Here is a 19,532-nt window from a genome sequence, read left to right on the forward strand (position 1 = left end):
CTCCTGTACGGACACTCGTCACATGTGTGGATCTGTGTCCCCTCCTGTACGGACACTCGTCACACGTGTGGATCTGTGTCCCCTCCTGTACGGACTCTTGTTGCATGCGTGGATCTGTGTCCTCTCCTGTATGGACACTTGTTGCATGAGTGGATCTGTGTCCCTTCTGTACAGACATTTGTCACAAGTGTGGATCTGTGTCTCTCCTGCACTGGCACTTGTCACATTCATGGACTTATGTGATCACCTGAGTTCTAGAACAATGCCAAGAGAGGAGACCTGATAGCCTGGTGGTGAGACACTTGGTTGCTCACTGAATGGGTGGCAGTTTTAAACTAGCTCTGGTACTGAAGGAGAAAAATCCTGGCTGTCTGCTCTGCAAGGATTAAAAACAGATCAGACTCAAACTCACTACACTCTCAGCCTTCACTGGCCTTCTGAGGTTGTGCAGTGCAATGGGATGATACTGCTTGTTGCCTGTGGAGCAGCTAGTGGGTTTGAACCCGCAGAGATCACCAGGCTTGCGGTTAGCACATAACTCGCTATGGTCCAAGCCACCAGAGCTCCTCACACATAGAAAACTGGGAAGTGGGTCTGCTCTGTCATATGGGATCGCTGTGAGCCAGAAGCGATGAGGTGACACTGCTGACAAGAGCCAGGTGCTGAGGCTGGAGGAGTGCCTCCAGCTTCTGGTCTCCACCCTCAGATGGCCATTGGGCCCCCAGCCAGGACTTCGAGGGTGACAGAACTGCTCCTGGCCTCTGTGCCTATGCACTGTTGTGACTTTCCTGGGCCACCCTCTTTGCCAAAAGCTCAAATATGTCCCGTTTGACAATAACTTGGTTTAAAACACTGAAAGAGCTGAGGGAGGAGGGAGGTTATCTCCCTCTATAGATTTTTAGGGCCAGCTTTCAGTCGTTTGAATGCTGGCCCAATGAAAGAATTGTGTGGTGGGGGAGCTCCAGGGGAGCAGGTAAGATGAGGTGCCCCCCAGGGGCTCTGGGTGAGAACGGCCCGGCCCCCATCGGTTTTGCCTGCCAAGCACCTCCCGCAGGTGTGCGCTCCCCCCCCCCCCACACCACTCATGCTACTGAGCTAAAACCAATACACAGCAACTCAGGGCTGGGAAAAACATGATCCCAGATAAATCCAAGCCCTAGAGAGATTTTGAAGAGGAAGAAATTCCCTGACCAGGCCTGTGAACCCCGTATTCATGATTTCAGACCCATTTGCCCAAGGAGCCATTGGGATGCTTATGCTCCACCTCGCTGTATGACACACAAAAAGCAGCCCATCAGCGGCAAATCTCAAGCTGTGTAATTTGGTTTTGATTTCTTGGTCTTGATTGTATTTGAGCAAAAGTTTTTAGGGCAGATTGGTTTTCCATGAAATCATTCATAAACATTTTGTTTTACAACTTTGCTTACAATGCCACATTGAAATGGCACCCTTTCCATGTCCCCCGTGATTCTTGCTTATGGTCGTCCTTCTGTCTGCTTCTGTCCTTCCTTCTGGGCTAAGTCCCCTGCCATATGCTGCCTTTTCGGTTTTGCATGGTTGGTTGATGGACTAAATTTGCAGATTGGAGCTAATTACACCCACTCTAGAGTTTGGTTCAAAGGATGATTACGGAAGGTTACTCAAATACTTACTAGATATGCAAATAAAAGATTTAGTAAACAGAATTTATTGTAACTGGGATTAGTATTATCATTACCATTTTAGTCTTCCATCATAAAAGCATTGTTTACATGTCATATTGTCCTTTTCCTTGCCTGACATTATTTATAGTAGTTGTAAAAAGAAAAGATATTTGAATGAAAGAAAAGTAACCTAGTTGGGAAGAATGTGAACTCAGGATGATGTCAGCTAGGGGTGGCTGTGCAGAGGAAAGGCCAGCCATCCATCAGCTCACTGATGTGTCCCTGACCCACCTGTGCTCAGTGGACCTGAGCCCCACAGAGACCGGGCATTGAAGCAGCGGGAGGGGTCCTGAGACCCGAGAGAGCAGGGAAAGAAAGGGCTCTAGACCCCAAGCCTATGACCTCACGTCTTTCATCTGTGAAATGGAGAGGTCAGGCTATGCTGTCCAGCAGAGAAAGCAATTAAGGATGAGAAGGGTTTGTGGGGCTGTGACCACAGGCCAAACTCCGTGCACCCTGTCCAGCTCCTCCAGCTGAATATCCCTGGCAGCGAGTGCCAGTTAGAGGGCTCAGAAAGAGCTTCAGGTTCAGGGCCTTTGCGAAAAGAAGTTCTCTGCATTTCACTGTGTTTCTACCATATGCTGTTACAGTTTATTTATTTACTTTTACAATTATGTAATTACCTTTCCAAAGTGTCCCAGGGATTTATGAATTTTTCCTAAAAGGTTTTTATTATTTGCACCCCCCCTCCACTAATGAAAGAAAATGACAATACGGAGGACTTAAATAAAAATGCCTAATTACTTACTTGCCTGAGATAACAGAACAGTCATGCTTGCAAAACGCCCAGCATTTTATTACTCTCTGTGAAAGATTTAAATTTTCCTCTAAAAGGATTTCAAACAATCCGTGGCTGCAAATGGCAGAGCTGACTCCTCCGTAATTCAGTTTGTGCCTATGAACTTGAGATCTGAAATCGCCTACATGCTGTACTTTTGAGCAGGGACCCTCCTCCTTTCTTCTTTCGGCTCTTTCTTCCCACAAACCCAGAGGCTTGGCTTTCACTGCTGACTTGGAAAGAGCCCTTTCCCTCCAGGTGCTGGGGCAGGGGGGAGGTGTCCCCCCTGAGAGAGAGAGGACACCAGGTCTGGAAGAGAAAAAGCTTGTGGAGAGCCACAGCCTGGGCATGCTGGCCTGGTGCTGGTCTCAGCAGCCTCCTGACCTTCAGTTCATAGCTTTATTCTCCATATTTTCCCATGGGCATGCTCAGTTCTTTGGGATGCTGGGTGCAGCCAAGGGTGTAACTCTGAGACATCAGCTCGTGCATGCTCCTGCTGCAGGATGCTGAGATTAAAGAATGATGACACATTATAAACAACATCTGTAAAAAGAGGAGAAAACTCCATAGCTTCAGGAATTGCAACATGATGATTTTTCTGAGTTAGAAAAGACTTTGTGCTAATCAGTCATTGTTTCTTATGGCATAGCCAATGTCTGTCTGTTTGTCTTTCAAGAACAGGAGGGTGGTGTGAAGCTTTCTCTGATGTCCCCAGGTGAACTACAAATCCAATCTCAACGGCAACAGCAAAGGCCGTTTTATGATTGCCTACTCTGTGGGCATTGGTCAGGGGCAGAATTCTCATCCTCCACGTGGGAGACCTGGTCAGTCACTACTCATCTGTCATTGGAGGCTTTTCTATTGCTATGATAGGTCCTTGGAGAGCCTGACCATAAACTTGTGAGAAAATCAGCCAGTGGGCCCCCAGTGGCTCTGTCATAACTCATCATGGGGACAGTGCCACAGCAGACAGCTAAGGGACTTGGAGGAGCGCAGCTTCCTGTGTCTTCCCTGGAGGCTGGGGAGGCACAGCACTGGTGTGGAGCCCTGGACAGCACAGCAGGACAGGCCGACTTGGGGCTTTGGGAACCCCTGTGATGTAAGCAGGTACAGCTGGAAAGCAAACTCTTATGGTGTGTGGCAGTGAGTGGGTGGACCATCAGGGTGAATAGCCAACTAACCTAGAAAGTCAAACCCATGGCCTGAAGGGCCAGAGGGGAAATGCTCAGCAGAGCTCCCATGGCTGTCAATCCTTACAGAAGTCAAACACAGCTTTCTCCCATGGAGGAGCTGGCGGATTTGAACTGCCAAGCTCTTGGTTTGTGGTTGGTGGTTACTACACCAGTATGGATCCTTTAGGGATTAATAGTTCTTGTGGAAATCAGAACTCTCCATTTAGGTGACTTGCTTTAAACTCTCCTCCCTGAAGTGATATTTGTAAAAAAGCAAAACCAGCCGCTGAAAGGACCAAGAAGGCTCCCCACTCCCTGCACCTCTGGGTTTCCTGGTTTGGCCAGAGCTCAGTCCCGTGGTGTGATCTGACTCAGTGAGGCCTGGAATTTCATAGACTGGGAGACTGAGCCCTGGGCTTAGGGCCAGGAGGGTGGTTCAAGGTTTGTTCTACTTCTCAGAGTCACTTCCCTTATTCCCATTCTCTTCCACCCCTACCATTTGGCCTGGTTGTATAATTTGTGGGAAACACAAAAATGAACCTTTGTTGCCGTTTTGGAGAAGTTGGCATGCTGGCCCTGTATTTCAGAATAGTGTATGTAGAGAACTTGGACAGGAAATGTGTCCAGCCAAAGAAATTCTTCCAGTCTCCTCCTGGAACTATTTCAGGGACTCAAGAAGTACTTCTTTTTCTCTCCATAATCTGTATGCTCAGAAACAGGCCATGTTGCTAGGTGCTGTTGAACTGATCACTACTCACAACAGCCCATCCTGTGCTGTCCTCATGAACTCTGACGTGCTCGAGTCCATTGTTAGTCATGGAGCCAACTCATTTTTTCTCTTCTTTCTCTGACCCTCCAACTTTTCCAGCACAATGTCCTTTTCCAAGGGCTGGCCCCTCCTGTTAACATGCCCAAAGTATGTGAGACGAAGTTTCTAAGAAGCATCCAGCCTCACTTCCACCATGACATACTTATTTATTCTTTTGGTAATCCATTTCAGTACTCTTTTTATTTATTTCTTTTTAACACCCCCCCCCCCACCTTTCTTGTTGTGTACCATCCAATCAGATCCAACTGGCACAGGCGGTGATTGCCTCTCCTTCTCTAGGCCAGCATCTGGTGGATTTGAACCATGCACCTGCAGGATTGCACTGCAGCTTCTTGCCACTAGGCCACCAGAGCTGCCTCATTTTAGTACTCTTCACCAACACCACAATTAAAAGGTATTTATTATTCTTCTGTCACCCTTATTCATTGTTTATCTATCAGAAGCATAGTAAGCAATTGAAAGACCATGGCTTGGATCAGGCGCACCTTAGTCTTGAAACTGACATCATTGCTTTTTAGAGAGAGAAGTCCTTGGCAGCAGATTTTTCCAGCGCAATATCATTTGATTGACTGCTGCTATCAAGGGTGTTGACTGTAGATCTAAGTAAGATGCAATTACTCACAACTTCAATCTTTTTTTCCATCTATCACAATGTAGGCTATGCTGTGTATTGTTGAATCAGAACGGACTCAAAGCTGATCTTCCAGGGGGTTTTTAGAGGCATTAAATAATATAGGAGGAGACTGCTCTTCCTTCTGCCATAGAGCAACTGGTGGATTTGAACTGTGTGCCTTTGGATTGGTGGCACAATTTCTTGTCACTAAGCCACTAGAGGTCCCTGGTGGATATTGTGGCTATAAGCACCTAAAGAGCCAGTTCATCATCATCAGTAATTCTCTCATCATCAGCTCAGTAATTCAGATGTTAACTGTCTGTCAACCTACTTTGAAAGAGCCTTCAGAATCTATTGTGAACATCTTCTTTAGTGGCTTCAGGAGGCAGATAATGTGGGAAGAAGAGGAAACTGTTTTGTGGAGGAAGCCCAGGGCCTCTGCTGTTTGAGAAGAGAGCTATTTCCATCTTCGAGTGCGCTATGCTCTGAGCAGCAGTTGGATGGGAGGAGGAACTAGTGGAAATCTTGATGTTCAAAGAGCTGAAGATGTCAAAGGAAATCTGAAGGTGTGCCAGGATTTCTTAGGCAGGGAAGTGATTTCTGCCTAAAGGATGATTCATGAAGCTCCCCTTGGAGGCAAGTTCACTTCCTAATGAGTGGAAACAAGGGTGGGAAGAAAAGAGCTCCCTGTCTTCAGAGGTGGTGGGAGATGCAGGGAGGCTGGCTCTCGGCTGCTCTGCCTGCAGCCTTGGCCCATCCTTTCCTGTGTGTGAATCTATTTTTCTGAGCTCAGTGAGAAGAAAGCCTAGCAAGGGCTTATCTGCTGGCAGTGAGCTCTTCCCAGCCTCCTTAGCCTCCCCTATCATCATTTCAGTCCAATAGAAATGCTGAGGTCACAGACTACCCAACACTTCTGAATGAGTGGTATATCTTCAGTCCCTGACAGACTGCACCTGAGTAGCCCTTGTCTCCTTGGGAATGCCTCCAGAATTTCTGGACTCTGAGCCCAAACCTGGGGCAGGCCATGTGTGTTCTATAATTCCGTTTCCTTTGCTGCAAGATGGGAATAGTCCTGTTTGCCCTGCTCTCTCAGCAGCCCCTACATTCCTGTGTGAAGGCCCAAGCATTTCAGTGGCTGGTAAAATTAACTGCCAAGAGTCCAGCTCAGAAATAATACTGCAGAAAATGATCATGAAAATGATAACAAATGCTCGTTGCACACAGGGTGCAGGGCTGAGTGCTCTGTGGACATGTGTAATTTGACCTGTCTGACAGCCCTTGAGGCAAGCACAGCTGGGTAGGGTCTGATAGGCTGGGACCCATCCACTGGGGGACTCTGGACGCATCTTTTACCTGTGCTTGGTAAAACTATCTATGAACTTAACAGAACAGCAAGCAACAAATGCTGGTGAGGTCGTGGAGAAATGGAACTCTTATTCACTGTTGGTGGAAGTGTAAAATGGTGCAACCATGGTGGAAGGCAGTGTGGTGTTTTCTCAAAAAGTTGCAAATAGAGATACCATTTGATTCAGCAATTCCACTATTGGGAATATACCCTAAAGAGACCATAACCTACATCCAAGCAGATTTATGCACACCCATGTTTATCGTGGCTTTGTTCACAACAGCAAAGAGTTGGAAGAAACAACCTAAGTGCCCAACAAATAAACGAATGGACAGAGAAGCTGTGGTGTATTCACACAATGGAATACTACGCTACATTGAAAAACAAGGAACTCATGAAATATTACTCAAAATGAGTGACCCTGGAGGACATAATGCTGAGTGAATTATCTCAGTCACAAAAAGACAAATACTGCGTTGTACCACTGTTGTAGAATGGGACTGACATCAGGGTTGAGTAAGACTGAGAAAAACTGGATAAATTATGCATACTGCATAGGGAGAGAACAATTTAAAAGCGATATAGGGTATTATGATTATCACAAGAGTCCAGAATTAAGGTTGCATAGTGGAGTGCACTTGGGGTGGGGGAATTGTATACCAATGAAGGAATTTTTCTTTTACTTTTCAAAGAGAGGAGTGAACTGGGGGGGGGGTGTTAGGGGTGGGCAGGGAAAAAAGTGCAACAGTGAATGAATGGAAATCCAAAATCTCTGTAAATGTTCATTAAAATTAATAAAATAAAATGAAAAAAAAAAACAACACAAGAAAACCAAACCAACAAACCCCTATCTATGAACTGGAGATGCGACATCACCTGTTGATGATGTTGTGTGTTGTCAAATAATTGGAACCAACCCACAGCTGCCCCTCCAATGGGTTTTCAGAGGCAGTAAATCACAGGAGAGGAGATTGCCCATTCTTCTCCAGCGAAGCAACAGATGGACTTGAACTGCCGCATTTGGGATTGTATTGCAGCTTCTTACCATCAGGCTGTTGTATATAGCTTCAGTTTGCGCGGCTCCACAGTCAACGCTCTTGGCACCAGCAGCCAGGAAATCAAAAGACGTATTGCAATGGGAAAGTCTGCTGTTAGGGACCTCTCTAAAGTACTCAAGAGCAACGGTGTCGCTTTGGAGACGAAGGTGCGCCTGATACAGGCCATGGTCTTTGCAATCACTTGTTATGCATCAGAGAGCTGGACAATGACTAGGGAGGATAGAAGGAGAATTGACGCCTTTGAGCTGTGGTGCTGGAGAAGAGTATTGAATGTACCATGGACTGCCAAGAAAACAAACAAATCAATCCTAGAGAGGGTTAAATCAGGCTACTCCTTGGAGACAAGGATTCTGGGGCTTCATCTGACATACTTTGGACATGTTGCAAGGAGAGACGGGTCCTTGGAGAGGGGCATCATGCTGGTAGAGTGGAGGGATAGCGCAGGAGGGGAAGACCCTCTATGAAGTGGATTGATTCAGTGACTGGGGTAATCGGGATGGGTGTGTCAGAGGCAATGAGATTGGCACAGGATAGAGCACGGTTTAGGGCTGTTGTACATAGGGTCGCTATGAGTCGCAAATGACTTGACAGCACATAACAACAACAACAACAACCATCAGGCTACTGGACACTTACTCATAGGTTAGCATTGAGCCTGGCTAATGAATGCAGGGAGCACTTGTAGTTTAGTGGCAGATTTCTCTCTTACCATTCTGTGACTGTTTTTCTCTTTAGACCCAGGAGCCTGATGGCTTAGGGTGCTATGCTGATACGACGTCTAACTGAAAGGTGGTTTGCATCCACCAGGTGCTCTGAGGGAACATGATGAGCAGTCACCTCCTGTACAGATTCACAGTCTCTTAAACCCGGTGGGAAGAGGGAGATGTGTTTGTATGTGTGTGAGTGAGTCAGAATTGAGTCAATACAGTGGATATGTTTTGTTTTTATGTAGGGGATTCAGGTTTAGTTCCTGGCCAATGCACTTCATGTGTTAAGCCTGTCACCAAAGGCTTGAGTGTTGCTATGGGGCTAAACAAGCTTCATTAGACCAAATGAACTTCTAGACCAAAATGAACTAGAAGAAGGGTTTGGAGATCCATTTTATAAAGTTGGCTGTACAAACTTCCTGGATCACAAGTCTGATCCCACTGTATGTGAGGCTGTCATAAGCTGTGGGCAGACTCCATGGCAGCTAACAGTAGGTGAATATTAGCAATTATGACTCATTATATGCTCCTTTACAGTCTGGAAAGTTCAAGCACAGACAGACACAGCAACCTGTTCAGGGTCACACAGGTGGTGAGCACTGGAGCTGCGATCTGAACCCTGGTCTGTTTGACTTCAAGTGCCAACATTCTTTCCCCCCTATTTTATTATTATTATTCATTTTAATGAAAGCTAACGAGGCTTTGGATTTCTGTTCGTTCATTGTTGCACTTTTCTTCCTGCCCACCCGTACCCCCGCCCCCCACTGTTCGCTCTTCTCTTTGAAAAGTAAAAGAAAAATTCTTCCACTGTTATATAATCCCTCTCCCCAAGTCCACTCCACTGTACAGCCTTCATTCTGGACTCCTGTCATGACCATAATACCTAATCACATATCCCTTTTAAACAGTTTTCTCCCTCATCTGTTTCAAAACAGTATGCATTATTTATGCCATCTTTCTCAGTCTGCCCCCAACCTCAGTGTCAGTCCCGTTTACAACAGTAAAGTGCCAATATTCTTACCCATCATTTCTTACATGGAATGTCAGGCATCTGGGTTCTGACGTCATGAGATGAATTCACAGGGGCAAGTCCCTTCTCTTTTCTAAGCTTTGGAGTGAATGAGTGGTCTCTGGGTTTTCTACCCTAGTCTGCTATTTTTCTATTCAGGCAAAAGGTATCAGATAAACAGGAGGACTTGGGATCAGCACAGCCAGGATGTCTGAGAAACGTTGTAGAAGAAACCAGCTGAGCAAGCTGCGGGAACCAAGAGGGCACTAGTGATGACAGATGGACCACCACAAGACAGGAAGGCAGAGGGGAAGATGTCAGCTCTGTTCTGAGACCACCCAAACACAGACACATCCAACCATTTCTCCATCCATTCATCCATCCATCCATCCATCTACCCACCCACATGTTCCATCCCACCCACATGTTCCTCTCCCTACTTGGACTAAATTTCATTAATTACATATCCTTTTGTTCATGTATCAGTTCACCTACCTATCACCAAATGGGTGGTTTTAGGACTGAGTAACACACCACACTACTAACTACTACTACTACTACTACTATAGTGTTGAATGTAAGCCAGGTGCTCCTTACTTATTACCTCATTTCATCCTCATATCAAGCCTATTCTTTCCCCAGGAAGCTAGGGAACAAAGAAGTTAAGTAACATTCACACACCTGGATGAGGGATTTGAACCCAGACTGCCTGAGTCCACAGTGGAAGCTTCAACCACCACCACCATTCAGGTCAGAGATTTCCTTGATTCTATGCTATCCCTCCTGGACCTATGAATATGAGCCCCAGGAGATTTTCCCAAGGACAGCCTGGAAAGACCCAGAACATGAGGTTTAGGAACTTAAGATGTCTGGGTTCAAGGGACAGAAGGGGACACTGGTGTGCAGGAGAATCAGTGATCTGGCTTAAGTGACAACACAAAGACCTCTTGCCTTCACAAGTGGACAGACTCCCACCCTCCATGCCATGTAGACACATAGCTTCAGTCAACCAGCATCAGTAAATGAGATTTTACTTTTGCTGCCAGTGCTATGAAATACTCATTGAGACTTTGCCCCCTGGAGATGCTCTCACAGCCCTCTCAGCAGATCCCAGCACTCCTTTCACCGTAATCCATTAACATACATCTTAATCCATGCCTTCCAAACATGGCTGTGCCCCTTGCTGCCTGGACTGGAACCTGCTCTGGCAGTCATCCACCCACTCTCTGCCACGTCAACAGACCGAGATCATTAACAGCATCTTGGCTATTTTAGGAAGGTGGTTGTTGTTGTTGTTGTTGTTGTTATGTGCCGTTGAGTCGCTTGCAACTCATAGCGACCCTATGTACAACAGCCCTAAACTCTGCTCTGTCCTGTGCCAATCACACTGTCTCTGACACACCCATCCCAATCACCCCAGTCACTGAATCAATCCACCTCATAGAGGGTCTTCCACTCCTGCGCTGTCCCTCTACCCTCCCAAGCATGATGGCCTTCTCCTTACAACATGTCCAAAGTATGTTAGACAGAGCCTCAGAATCCTTGCCTCCAAGGAGCTGCCCAGTTTGACCCTTTCCAGGATGAATCTGTTTGTTTTCCTAGCAGTCCATGGTACCCTCAATACTCTTCTCCAGCTCCACAGCTCAAAGGCATCAATTCTCCTTCTATCCTCCTTAGTCATTGTCCAACTCTCTGATGCAAAGATTGCAAAGACCATGGCCTGTATCAGATGCACCTTAGTCTCTGAAGAGACACCATTGCTCTTCAGTACTTTGGAGAGGTCCCTAACAGCAGACTTTCCCATTGCAATACGTCTTTTAATTTCCTGGCTACTGGTGTCAAGAGTGCTGACTGTGGAGCCAAGCAAACTAAAGCTTAGGAAGGTTAGGGAGCTCAATAATGCAGCCTCGCTCCCCCTGGATTCCAATATTTGGTAGAAAAGAAAACAAAAGTTAAAAAAAAAGACAAAAGTTGTCATCACTTCTGGCATCAGACCGTCTCTCGTCTTCACTGGCATGTGCTCTCCCAACCTACTTTCCTCTTGTGAGGGTCCTGCCTCCATGACCAGCAGCTAGAGTGAGGCAGGAGCTGCTCCCTGACCACTGAGATGCTGCCCTTGCAGCCCTGGAGTCTGCAGGCAGAGCCGCCTGCCTGCTCTCCTCCAGCTCCAGGCTCTGACTGTTGACTCATACGCCTCCGATTCTGACAGAGCAGCTGGTGGTTTGCACAAAAGGTTGAGCTGCCTCAGAGGCAGAGGCAGAGGTCAGGGAAAGGGCACATGGGAGAGAAAGCAAAAGAATGGAGCCAATTTACCAGACAGCCCAGCATCTGGATGTGGCTTACAGCTGGATGCCTAAATCTGTGTTTCTCCTGACCCAATGCTGGTTAATTATGGAGAGGCAACCTGTACTTTTCAACCCCAAAAAAGATAAGTCTAGAAAGCTTAGCTAAGACAAGAATATGAGGGCTTTTCTTATTCAAGCTAGTTATACTACTACTACTACTGACACATCTTCTGGGGTAGACTGTGAAAACAGTCCCAGCTATTCCCCCTCGCTGAATCTAGGCCTTTTGCACCAAGACATTTTGGTTCCTCTCAAGAAGTGGGGTCTACTTTCTCCTGATGGAGGATAGGTCAACCTCCAGGCTCATTTTAGTCAAGAATGCAGCAGAGTGACACTGGACCAGTTCAGAGCCATGTTTTCAAGAGGTTTTGCTCTTTCTCTTGGGATCCAGCTGTCACCATGCGAACAAGACCGGACTGGCCTACTGAGTGGGACATCCCAGACTAGTCCTCCGAGGACCAGCAGAGCTGTTCATTTGAACCACCACAGACTCATGAGGGATCCTAGCCAAGGCCAGAAGAACTGACCAGCTGAGCCCAAACTGAATGGTTCACATGCAGAATTGTGAGTTTTATGTATATTTGTAGAATTGTATGTAGTTTTGTTCTGAGTCACTAAATTCTTGGGCGGTTAGTTACGTAGCAAAATCTACCTAATAAAAAGTAGTCTTTTGGGGAGAGGGAGGAAGGGTCAATGACAGGATTTTAAAAACAGAGCAACAATCATTCCTTTTTGGGCATTGCCATAGTTAATTTTACTTGTCAGTATGGTGAGGACATGGTGCCCTGTTGTTTGGTTAAACAATAGTCTAGATAGTCAATGCAGGTATTTGTGTATGATTAACACCCTACTTATATGACATATCTAGAACAGGAAAATGAATAGACCCAGTCGGTTAGTGGTCACAAAGGACAGATGCGGACAATGGGACTGACTGCCAGAGGACACCACGCTTTTGTTAAGGATGATAGAAAAGTTTGGAAACAGTTAATGAGGATGATTGAACAAGATGATGAACAGAGTTACTATTGCCATATACATATGCAAAAAAAGCTACAAATCACCATGCTCAACTCCCCGTGGCTGGCCTTCTTGCTAGGTGCTCTCCTCAGAGACTGCAGCAGGTACTCACTTACCAGGATCTTACTGGTGTAGGCGCTGTTGATGGCGATGGCATTGACCAGCAGCTCCATGGTCTTGGTGTTGATGGAGCTGGGGTCAGGGATCTCCTTGTGGTGGACATCGCCAATGTAAGCCTGCACCACCGTCATGCGGTTGGTGGTCAGTGTGCCAGTCTTGTCCGAACAGATGGCTGTGGCATTGCCCATGGTCTCACAGGCGTCCAGGTGGCGCACCAAGTTGTTGTCCTTCATCATTTTCTGCAGAGAATTGCAGGTGAGAAGACACAGTAAGCAGAGGGAGCTGGGGGCGGTGGGCAAAGAGGAAGCCCAGGATCAGAGATGCCCCTGGTGACTCTTCCCTTCCTGCGTCTGCCTGTGGGCTCTGTGCAGGAGGGCCTTCTCCTTCCTCACTGAGTCACTTAAAGTAACGGACTGACTTTATTAATTTTGATTAGATAAGTCATCTATATACTTTATGGAAAAATCGAACACATCATTTTTGGGTCTTTGCTGAGTACTTCAAATATTTTTTCCTTTATGTCATAACTATTCCATATGTGAGTATAGGTTTTCTGAGATATACCACCTTTCACAACCACTCTGATCTCACTAAACTCAATAAATAATTGTTGTCAGTTGCTTGACCCCACGTGAGTCAGCACAGAACTGTGCTCTATGTGGTTTCAGTGGCTGAGGTTTTGACATAGGTCACCAGACCCTTCTTCACAGTTGTCTCTGGTAAATTAAAACTGGTACCCATAGGCTCTAAAGGTGCTTATATACACAGAAAAATATTTGGAAAGACATATAACACTAATGTAATTATCTCGGAGTGGTAGAAGGACAAGAGATTTGTACTGCCTTCTTTTTTAAATAAGTAGATTGCATTTTTTTTACAATGACCATGTATTACAACCTGTAATAAACCTTTAATAAAAGCTACAAGGTGTATTTTAAATGTAGAACCACAAAAGGGAAAAAGAAAAAAAAAATCAGTTATAATGCTGCCACCCAGAACTGATGCTAATATTCTTTTTTTTTACAACAACAAAAATGATATCCTGATACACATATTATCTATTTTTTTTGTATGCATCCTTTTTCTCTCTGCTCAAACGCTATTCTCCTAGAATCTTCTAGATTCTCAAGAAAATTGTGCAAATTCTCAGGAGACCACCATGCTTACTGCCAACCCTGCTGACATAGTAATTCTCTCTGGCAGGAGAGGCTAACTCAACCTGAGCTCTAATCTGTGATGTGCTTTCTCTTCTTTGTGCTCCTCATTAGAACTCTTAGTAACAAGGGTAAAGAAAGAGTGCAATGAGCATGATTTTAATAGAGGTTCCTGTTACTGAAAACAAGTATTGCTAGGATTACACCCATCACAGCCTCTCTTTAAAATTGGTGATAACAGTAAAATGGACGGAATATGTATGTTGAAAGGATAATCAACAGCAATTTGAAACTTCGACCCATTTACCATTTGCAAAGCCCTCCTGCATTTATATCCTTGTCTGATGTTCTGAGGTGTCCAGGGGTTTGTGCAAATTCTTGTAATCAATTTGGCAATTGAAGAAATTGAGGCAAAGGGCTTGATAAGACCACATACACATGAGAGTAAGAACTGGGGTTTGACCCAGCTCTGTTTAACCCACAGCCTCCTCATCCACTGGGCCTCTGCCCCCCTGCATTCCCTGGGTAGAGGGAACCTGTTGAGTTTGAGACTCTTTCAGCCTGCACCATCCAGAATGAGAACTACAGGGAACTGAAAATGTGGCTGGCCTAAAGCAGAATGTGCTGTAACTTTAAATTACACATTGAGGTTTGAAGGACTTTTTGTGAAAGAAGGAAAGAAAAATATCTTACCAACAACTTCGTACTGATCATATGTTGAATTAATCATGAAGGGTATGTTGGGTTAAGTGAATATTATTAAAATGAAATTCAACTGCTGCTCCTGAACCACGAAAACGTGCTCTTTTTCCAGAGCCCAGGAAACATGCCCTTTTCCCTGAACTTCCTAAACCTGCTCTGTTCTCAGAATCTCCAAAGGCAGTTGAGCTTGGGGATGAACTGCAGGTGGACGATAGAAGATAAAAAGTGTGATGTTTTGCCTCAGGAAGAACTACTGAGTATACCCAAAAAACTTTTAGAGGACACTTTATTTCCTTGCTCAAAGAAGCTCAAGAAGGACAACCAAGAGAACTCGGATACTGAGCTTAGTAGTAGTGAGTATATGAAGACAGATTTGGATGCCATAGATCTTAAAGGCCAGGAGTCGAGCAGTGATCAAGACCAGGTTGATGTGGAATCTATTGATTTTAGTAAAGAGAACAAAATGGACATGAGTGGTTCACAGCAGTCAAAAAATGTATTGCAATTTAATGAAGAAAAAGAGACTTTTATCTCAGAAGAGGAGATAGCAAAATACATGAAGTGTGGAAAAGGAAAGTATTACTGTAAAATTTGTTGCTGTTGTGCTATGAAGAAAGGTGCTGTTTTGCATCATTTGGTTAATAAGTATAATGTTCACAGTCCTTACAAATGCACAATTTGTGGAAAGGCTTTCCTTTTGGAATCTCTCCTAAAAAATCATGTTGCTGCCCATGAGTTTACTTAAATGTCCACATTGTAATTTTGAATCCAATTTCCCAAGAGGCTTTAAAAAACATTTAACTCACTGTCAAAGCCGGCATAACGAGGAAGCAAATAAAAAGCTGATGGAAGCTGTTGAACGCACCCTGGAGGAGCCGCAGATTTAATTATTAAGTGTGATGTACTTACATGTATATCACAAGCAGGAAGATGTTTGTTAAAACCGTGCTTTGAAAATAGAGCTGATTAGATAACCTAGTTAGAGCAGTTAGATGTTGATATGTGTGGTTGTACTGTGTTAAATTGTCTTGACAGTGTTACAGAGAATACTTATTTGGTTATTTTTTATGGTCTGTTTTTGTAGTTGTCTTGCAAATCAATAAATTCTTTCTGTATAATAAAAAAAATGAAAGTCATCCATTTATTTTGACCTCTTTAAGAAAAGTATGACTTGCTATTTCTAGCTTCTGTTGAGCCAGGTCTGCGTCACGGGAACCCCAGGCAGAGAGAAGGAAGCGCCAACCTGTCCCCTGCCAGCTCTGTGATTGTGGATTGGATCCTAGGCTCCCACAGAGTTTCCAGAATAGGTCACCAGGCCTTTCTTGCTGGTCTGTCTTAGTCTAAAATCTCCACTAGAGCATCTCCAGCATCCTCGCAGCACACAAGCCTCCACTGACCAATAGGAGCATCAGCCTGGACTCAAACCTGGGTGTCCAGCAGTGAGAAATGCCACCAGGCCACGACTGCTCCCAACATGGCTTTTTCAGAGTGGCTGGTGGATTTGAACTGCTGACCTTTAGATGGTGGTTGTTGTTGTTGATTGCCTTCAACTTGAGCATGACTCATAGTGACCCTATGAACAAAGGACCTGAAGCCCCTCTACAACTAATGACATTTATCAAAGTTCATAGAGTTTCTGGAGGCATGTTGGAAGTGGATGCCACTCTGGATATGGCATGTACTTTGCCACCAGGGCTCCAGAACAAAGTTACTAAAACTTACTGCTGTGGAGTCAGAGCCAACTTAGAGCTCGCCCTCCACTGGGTTTCTGAAGCTGTAAATTGCACGGGAGGAGACCGCCCATCTTCCTCCCTTGAAGCTACATTCTAGAGAGGTCTGGGATTTGGGTTAACAGTGCCGCTTCTGATGGAACAGGCCACCAGAGCTTCCTAATGTGACCATTAGGAAATGTTAGATTATGCCTGTGGTGTATTTTGCCCTTTGGACAGCACTGCCTGTAGGTGGTCATTCCTATTCTGTTGATTGCAGGTCCTAGGAACGTAGGTCCAGGCTCAGAGGGTAACAAAGTGCCTTTCTGGGCAGGGGCACTGCTCACAGATTACCAGCTGAAGCCCTGGTGTCAGAGACCTGTAGGCTACATGCGCAGAAGACTGCAAATGTCTGTACATGACTCCCCTTAAACTGACTCTGAGTGACTCAGGAGACCCCTAGCTTAAGCAAGGCTTGCTGGGGTCTGGCTCACCTTTTCTGGGCCTCAGGCACTGGAGGTGCATCGTGTTGTGCCTGGCCTGGGCTTTGCTTTGTGAGATGGAGTTTCTGAGAAGCCTAAAACTGGAGACGATAAGGGCCATCTCCTGTACCCAGAGCTGCCACCCTCTGGCACCTGCCAGGAGATCTCTTTCTGTATGAAATTACACCGGTGAGCCCAGCCAAACTCTAGCATGGAACCTGACACTCACTTCGTCCCGGACATGCAGGGCTGCCAGCCTCTTCAAGTTGGTGCCTGGTCTGTAAATATGGCCACACCCCACTCCTTGTAGGACATCCTGGCTTGGGGGCAGGAGCTCAGGGCAGTGCCTTTGGAGGTGGGAATCCCCTCTGGAAGAGTGAAGATGTGATCTAGGGCTGTGAGGACTGGTGGGGAGGCCCGAGGTGTGGCCTGGCAGGGCTGATAAGGTGCCTGCTGCTGGCCCTGAACTTGGGCTGAGCAGGAGGGGCTTTGGTGTCAGTGTGGAAATCACGACTGCCTGTCCTCCACAGCAGACATTCACAGACCCATCAATCCTGCTTTACACAGCTCTTAAAAGCATCTGATGTTTTCAGAGTTGTTTCCTGCTGATAACCACTGAATTGCACATTTTAAATGGAGGAACTGAATGCTACACAGATTATATCTCAATAAAAAAGGGGAAAAAATCTTGCATTTTCAGTCCACATCCCAAGGGAGTGTGTTTCCATCAAATCAGACATCCTTTTTGTTTTAGGCTTCTTTCTTTCCAACTTTGAGGAAGAACCTCTTAAGTTAGTGGCACAAACACTCCAGCTGCTTCCCTGGGGCCAGATTTAAGCTTAAATTTGGTGGATGCATTTTAACTCACACAATGAAGTCTGTTTTTCTTTTTGCCAGTGTTTAAGCTCCCAGCCATCCCTCACTGGGGGAGCTTCTCTACCAGGGAGGGCTACCACTAAAGTCCTAGCTGCACTCGAGTGACCCCAGTGCCAGAAAAGAACCAGCCCACAGGACTTTCAAGAGCTGCTCTTTCTGGAGTGGATTCCTAGGCCTTTCTTCCAAGTGTCCTGGTGGAATTGAACCACCAACCTTCTGGTAGGCAGCCAAGAGGAACCCAGACTGGAGTCCTGGCCGATGCAGCTCTTGTCTGATGCTGCAGGCTCGATTGTTATTGTGATGTTGAGCAGGTTTTTTGTACCTTCATCAGGAAGGAAGACCTGGTGACCCAAGAAAACCCTGTGTACCACAGAGGTCAGGGGTACATGAGCTGGGGGCTGACATGACAGCAGCTAACAAGATATTCAAGTTGAGATTTTGAGCTTGTCTCAAAAACTGTAAGAACTAGGAGCGCTAGGCCTGCATCTCCACAGGCCAATGCCTGGCTGGGCGGAGTGGTGTTTGCCACAGTCCTCTGGAGTCCCTGAAGGCACTGAATTTGGGGTTCCATCACATATCCTCTCTCTGGACCCCCCATTGGTCCACCCCTTTCCAGCAGCTCTTCCCCTAATCCCAGCGCTGGCCTCACTGGCCACCCCACCTTCACTGAGTAGGCCAGTGAGATAGTGACAGCCAGGGGCAGCCCCTCAGGCACAGCGACCACCAGCACTGTCACACCGATGATGAAGAACTTGACGAAGTACTGCACGTAGACGGGCGTGCACTCAGGCAGCCACGGCTTCTTGTTGACCACGAAGGTGTCCACGGTGAAGTACAGCACCAGGATGATCACCGTGATGGCTGACATCACCAGACCTGCAGGGTGGGGAGACCTGGGAAATGAGAGGTGTGCAGGATGGGTTCACATCCCAGCTCAGCTTGTCACTTGCTCTGTGCCCTGCATCCTCTTGAGGTCTCAGTGTCTTCCTCTGTGCAGTGGGGACACTAAAAAAAGGACACCATGCTTGATAACATGGCAGGTTAGCAAAATGCGGTCCATTCTTTGTGAGATGGAGCAGCATGGCAGCTGCAAGAATGGACGCAGATATACTGATGTGTGTGCAGAAGGTGTACGTGGGCAGCACTTCATTCTCTAGTACATGGAAGGGCCATGAACAGGGCTGACTTGACGGCAGCAACTAGCAGCATGATATGATACAGGCTGACTTCATGTGGTTCTGTGAGCACCAGGTGAAGTCATTCACACAAAAGGCCCAGGGCACATGGACGCATGAGCACTGTTTGCATGTGACTTCCACACAATGATGTTATATGGCCATCACAGATGTAGTCATTCATGCACTATCTCCCTTTTGAGCACCTATTACGTGTGAGGTGAACAGTAATTCCTATTCTAAGGAGTGACAGGAGACAGAGTCCCTGTTGCTGGCATTCTAGAGGGAGAGGCAGCTAACAAGCAAAATAAATAAGGATGTGAACAGTGCAGTTGTGGCGACAGAGAAATTCTTTGAGGAAGAGCACCAGGATGTGATGGCAGGTGACCTACGGTGGTAGGGTGCTACAGCTTGGTGGCCAGGGAAGATGCTGGGGAGGATATGTTTGGGGAGACATTTGAATGTGGTGATGTGGGAAGAATGTCTCTGCTAGAGGAAAGGCAGCTCTGTTTGCACAGGGTCTGGGGCTCAGAGAGGGAAGCGGAACCCTGTAGTTGCAGCAGGCACAGGTGGCCCTGACCCAATGCCCTGGGACTTCCTTGGCCAGTTGGTGCTCACCTCTCCCCTCCCACCTGTCGCAGGTGCTGCTGGAACTACCCACCTGCAGTCCCCTCCTCCAGAGATCAGAATCCCTGTCAGCGTGCCTGGGAAATCCCTCCTCTCTGATGGTCACTA

The 19,532-nt window shown here is 46.4% G+C and overlaps 1 protein-coding gene across 1 annotated transcript in view; it reads right to left on the reverse strand.

Moving 5' to 3' along the window:
* ATP2B2 (ATPase, Ca++ transporting, plasma membrane 2) overlaps nucleotides 1-19,532 on the reverse strand; it is a 257,365-nt gene that overhangs the window by 65,241 nt on the left and 172,592 nt on the right. The window contains exons 10-11 of the mRNA XM_006900551.1: nucleotides 18,284-18,498; nucleotides 12,696-12,938 (exon numbers count right to left, since the gene is read on the reverse strand). Coding sequence (XP_006900613.1) covers nucleotides 12,696-12,938; nucleotides 18,284-18,498 — 458 coding nt within the window. The remainder of the gene's footprint in view (nucleotides 1-12,695; nucleotides 12,939-18,283; nucleotides 18,499-19,532) is intronic.

Source organism: Elephantulus edwardii, unplaced genomic scaffold (genome assembly GCF_000299155.1).
Source record: "Elephantulus edwardii isolate Elephantulus edwardi_28Jun2011 unplaced genomic scaffold, EleEdw1.0 scaffold00288, whole genome shotgun sequence".
Classification (NCBI taxonomy): Eukaryota; Metazoa; Chordata; class Mammalia; order Macroscelidea; family Macroscelididae; genus Elephantulus; species Elephantulus edwardii.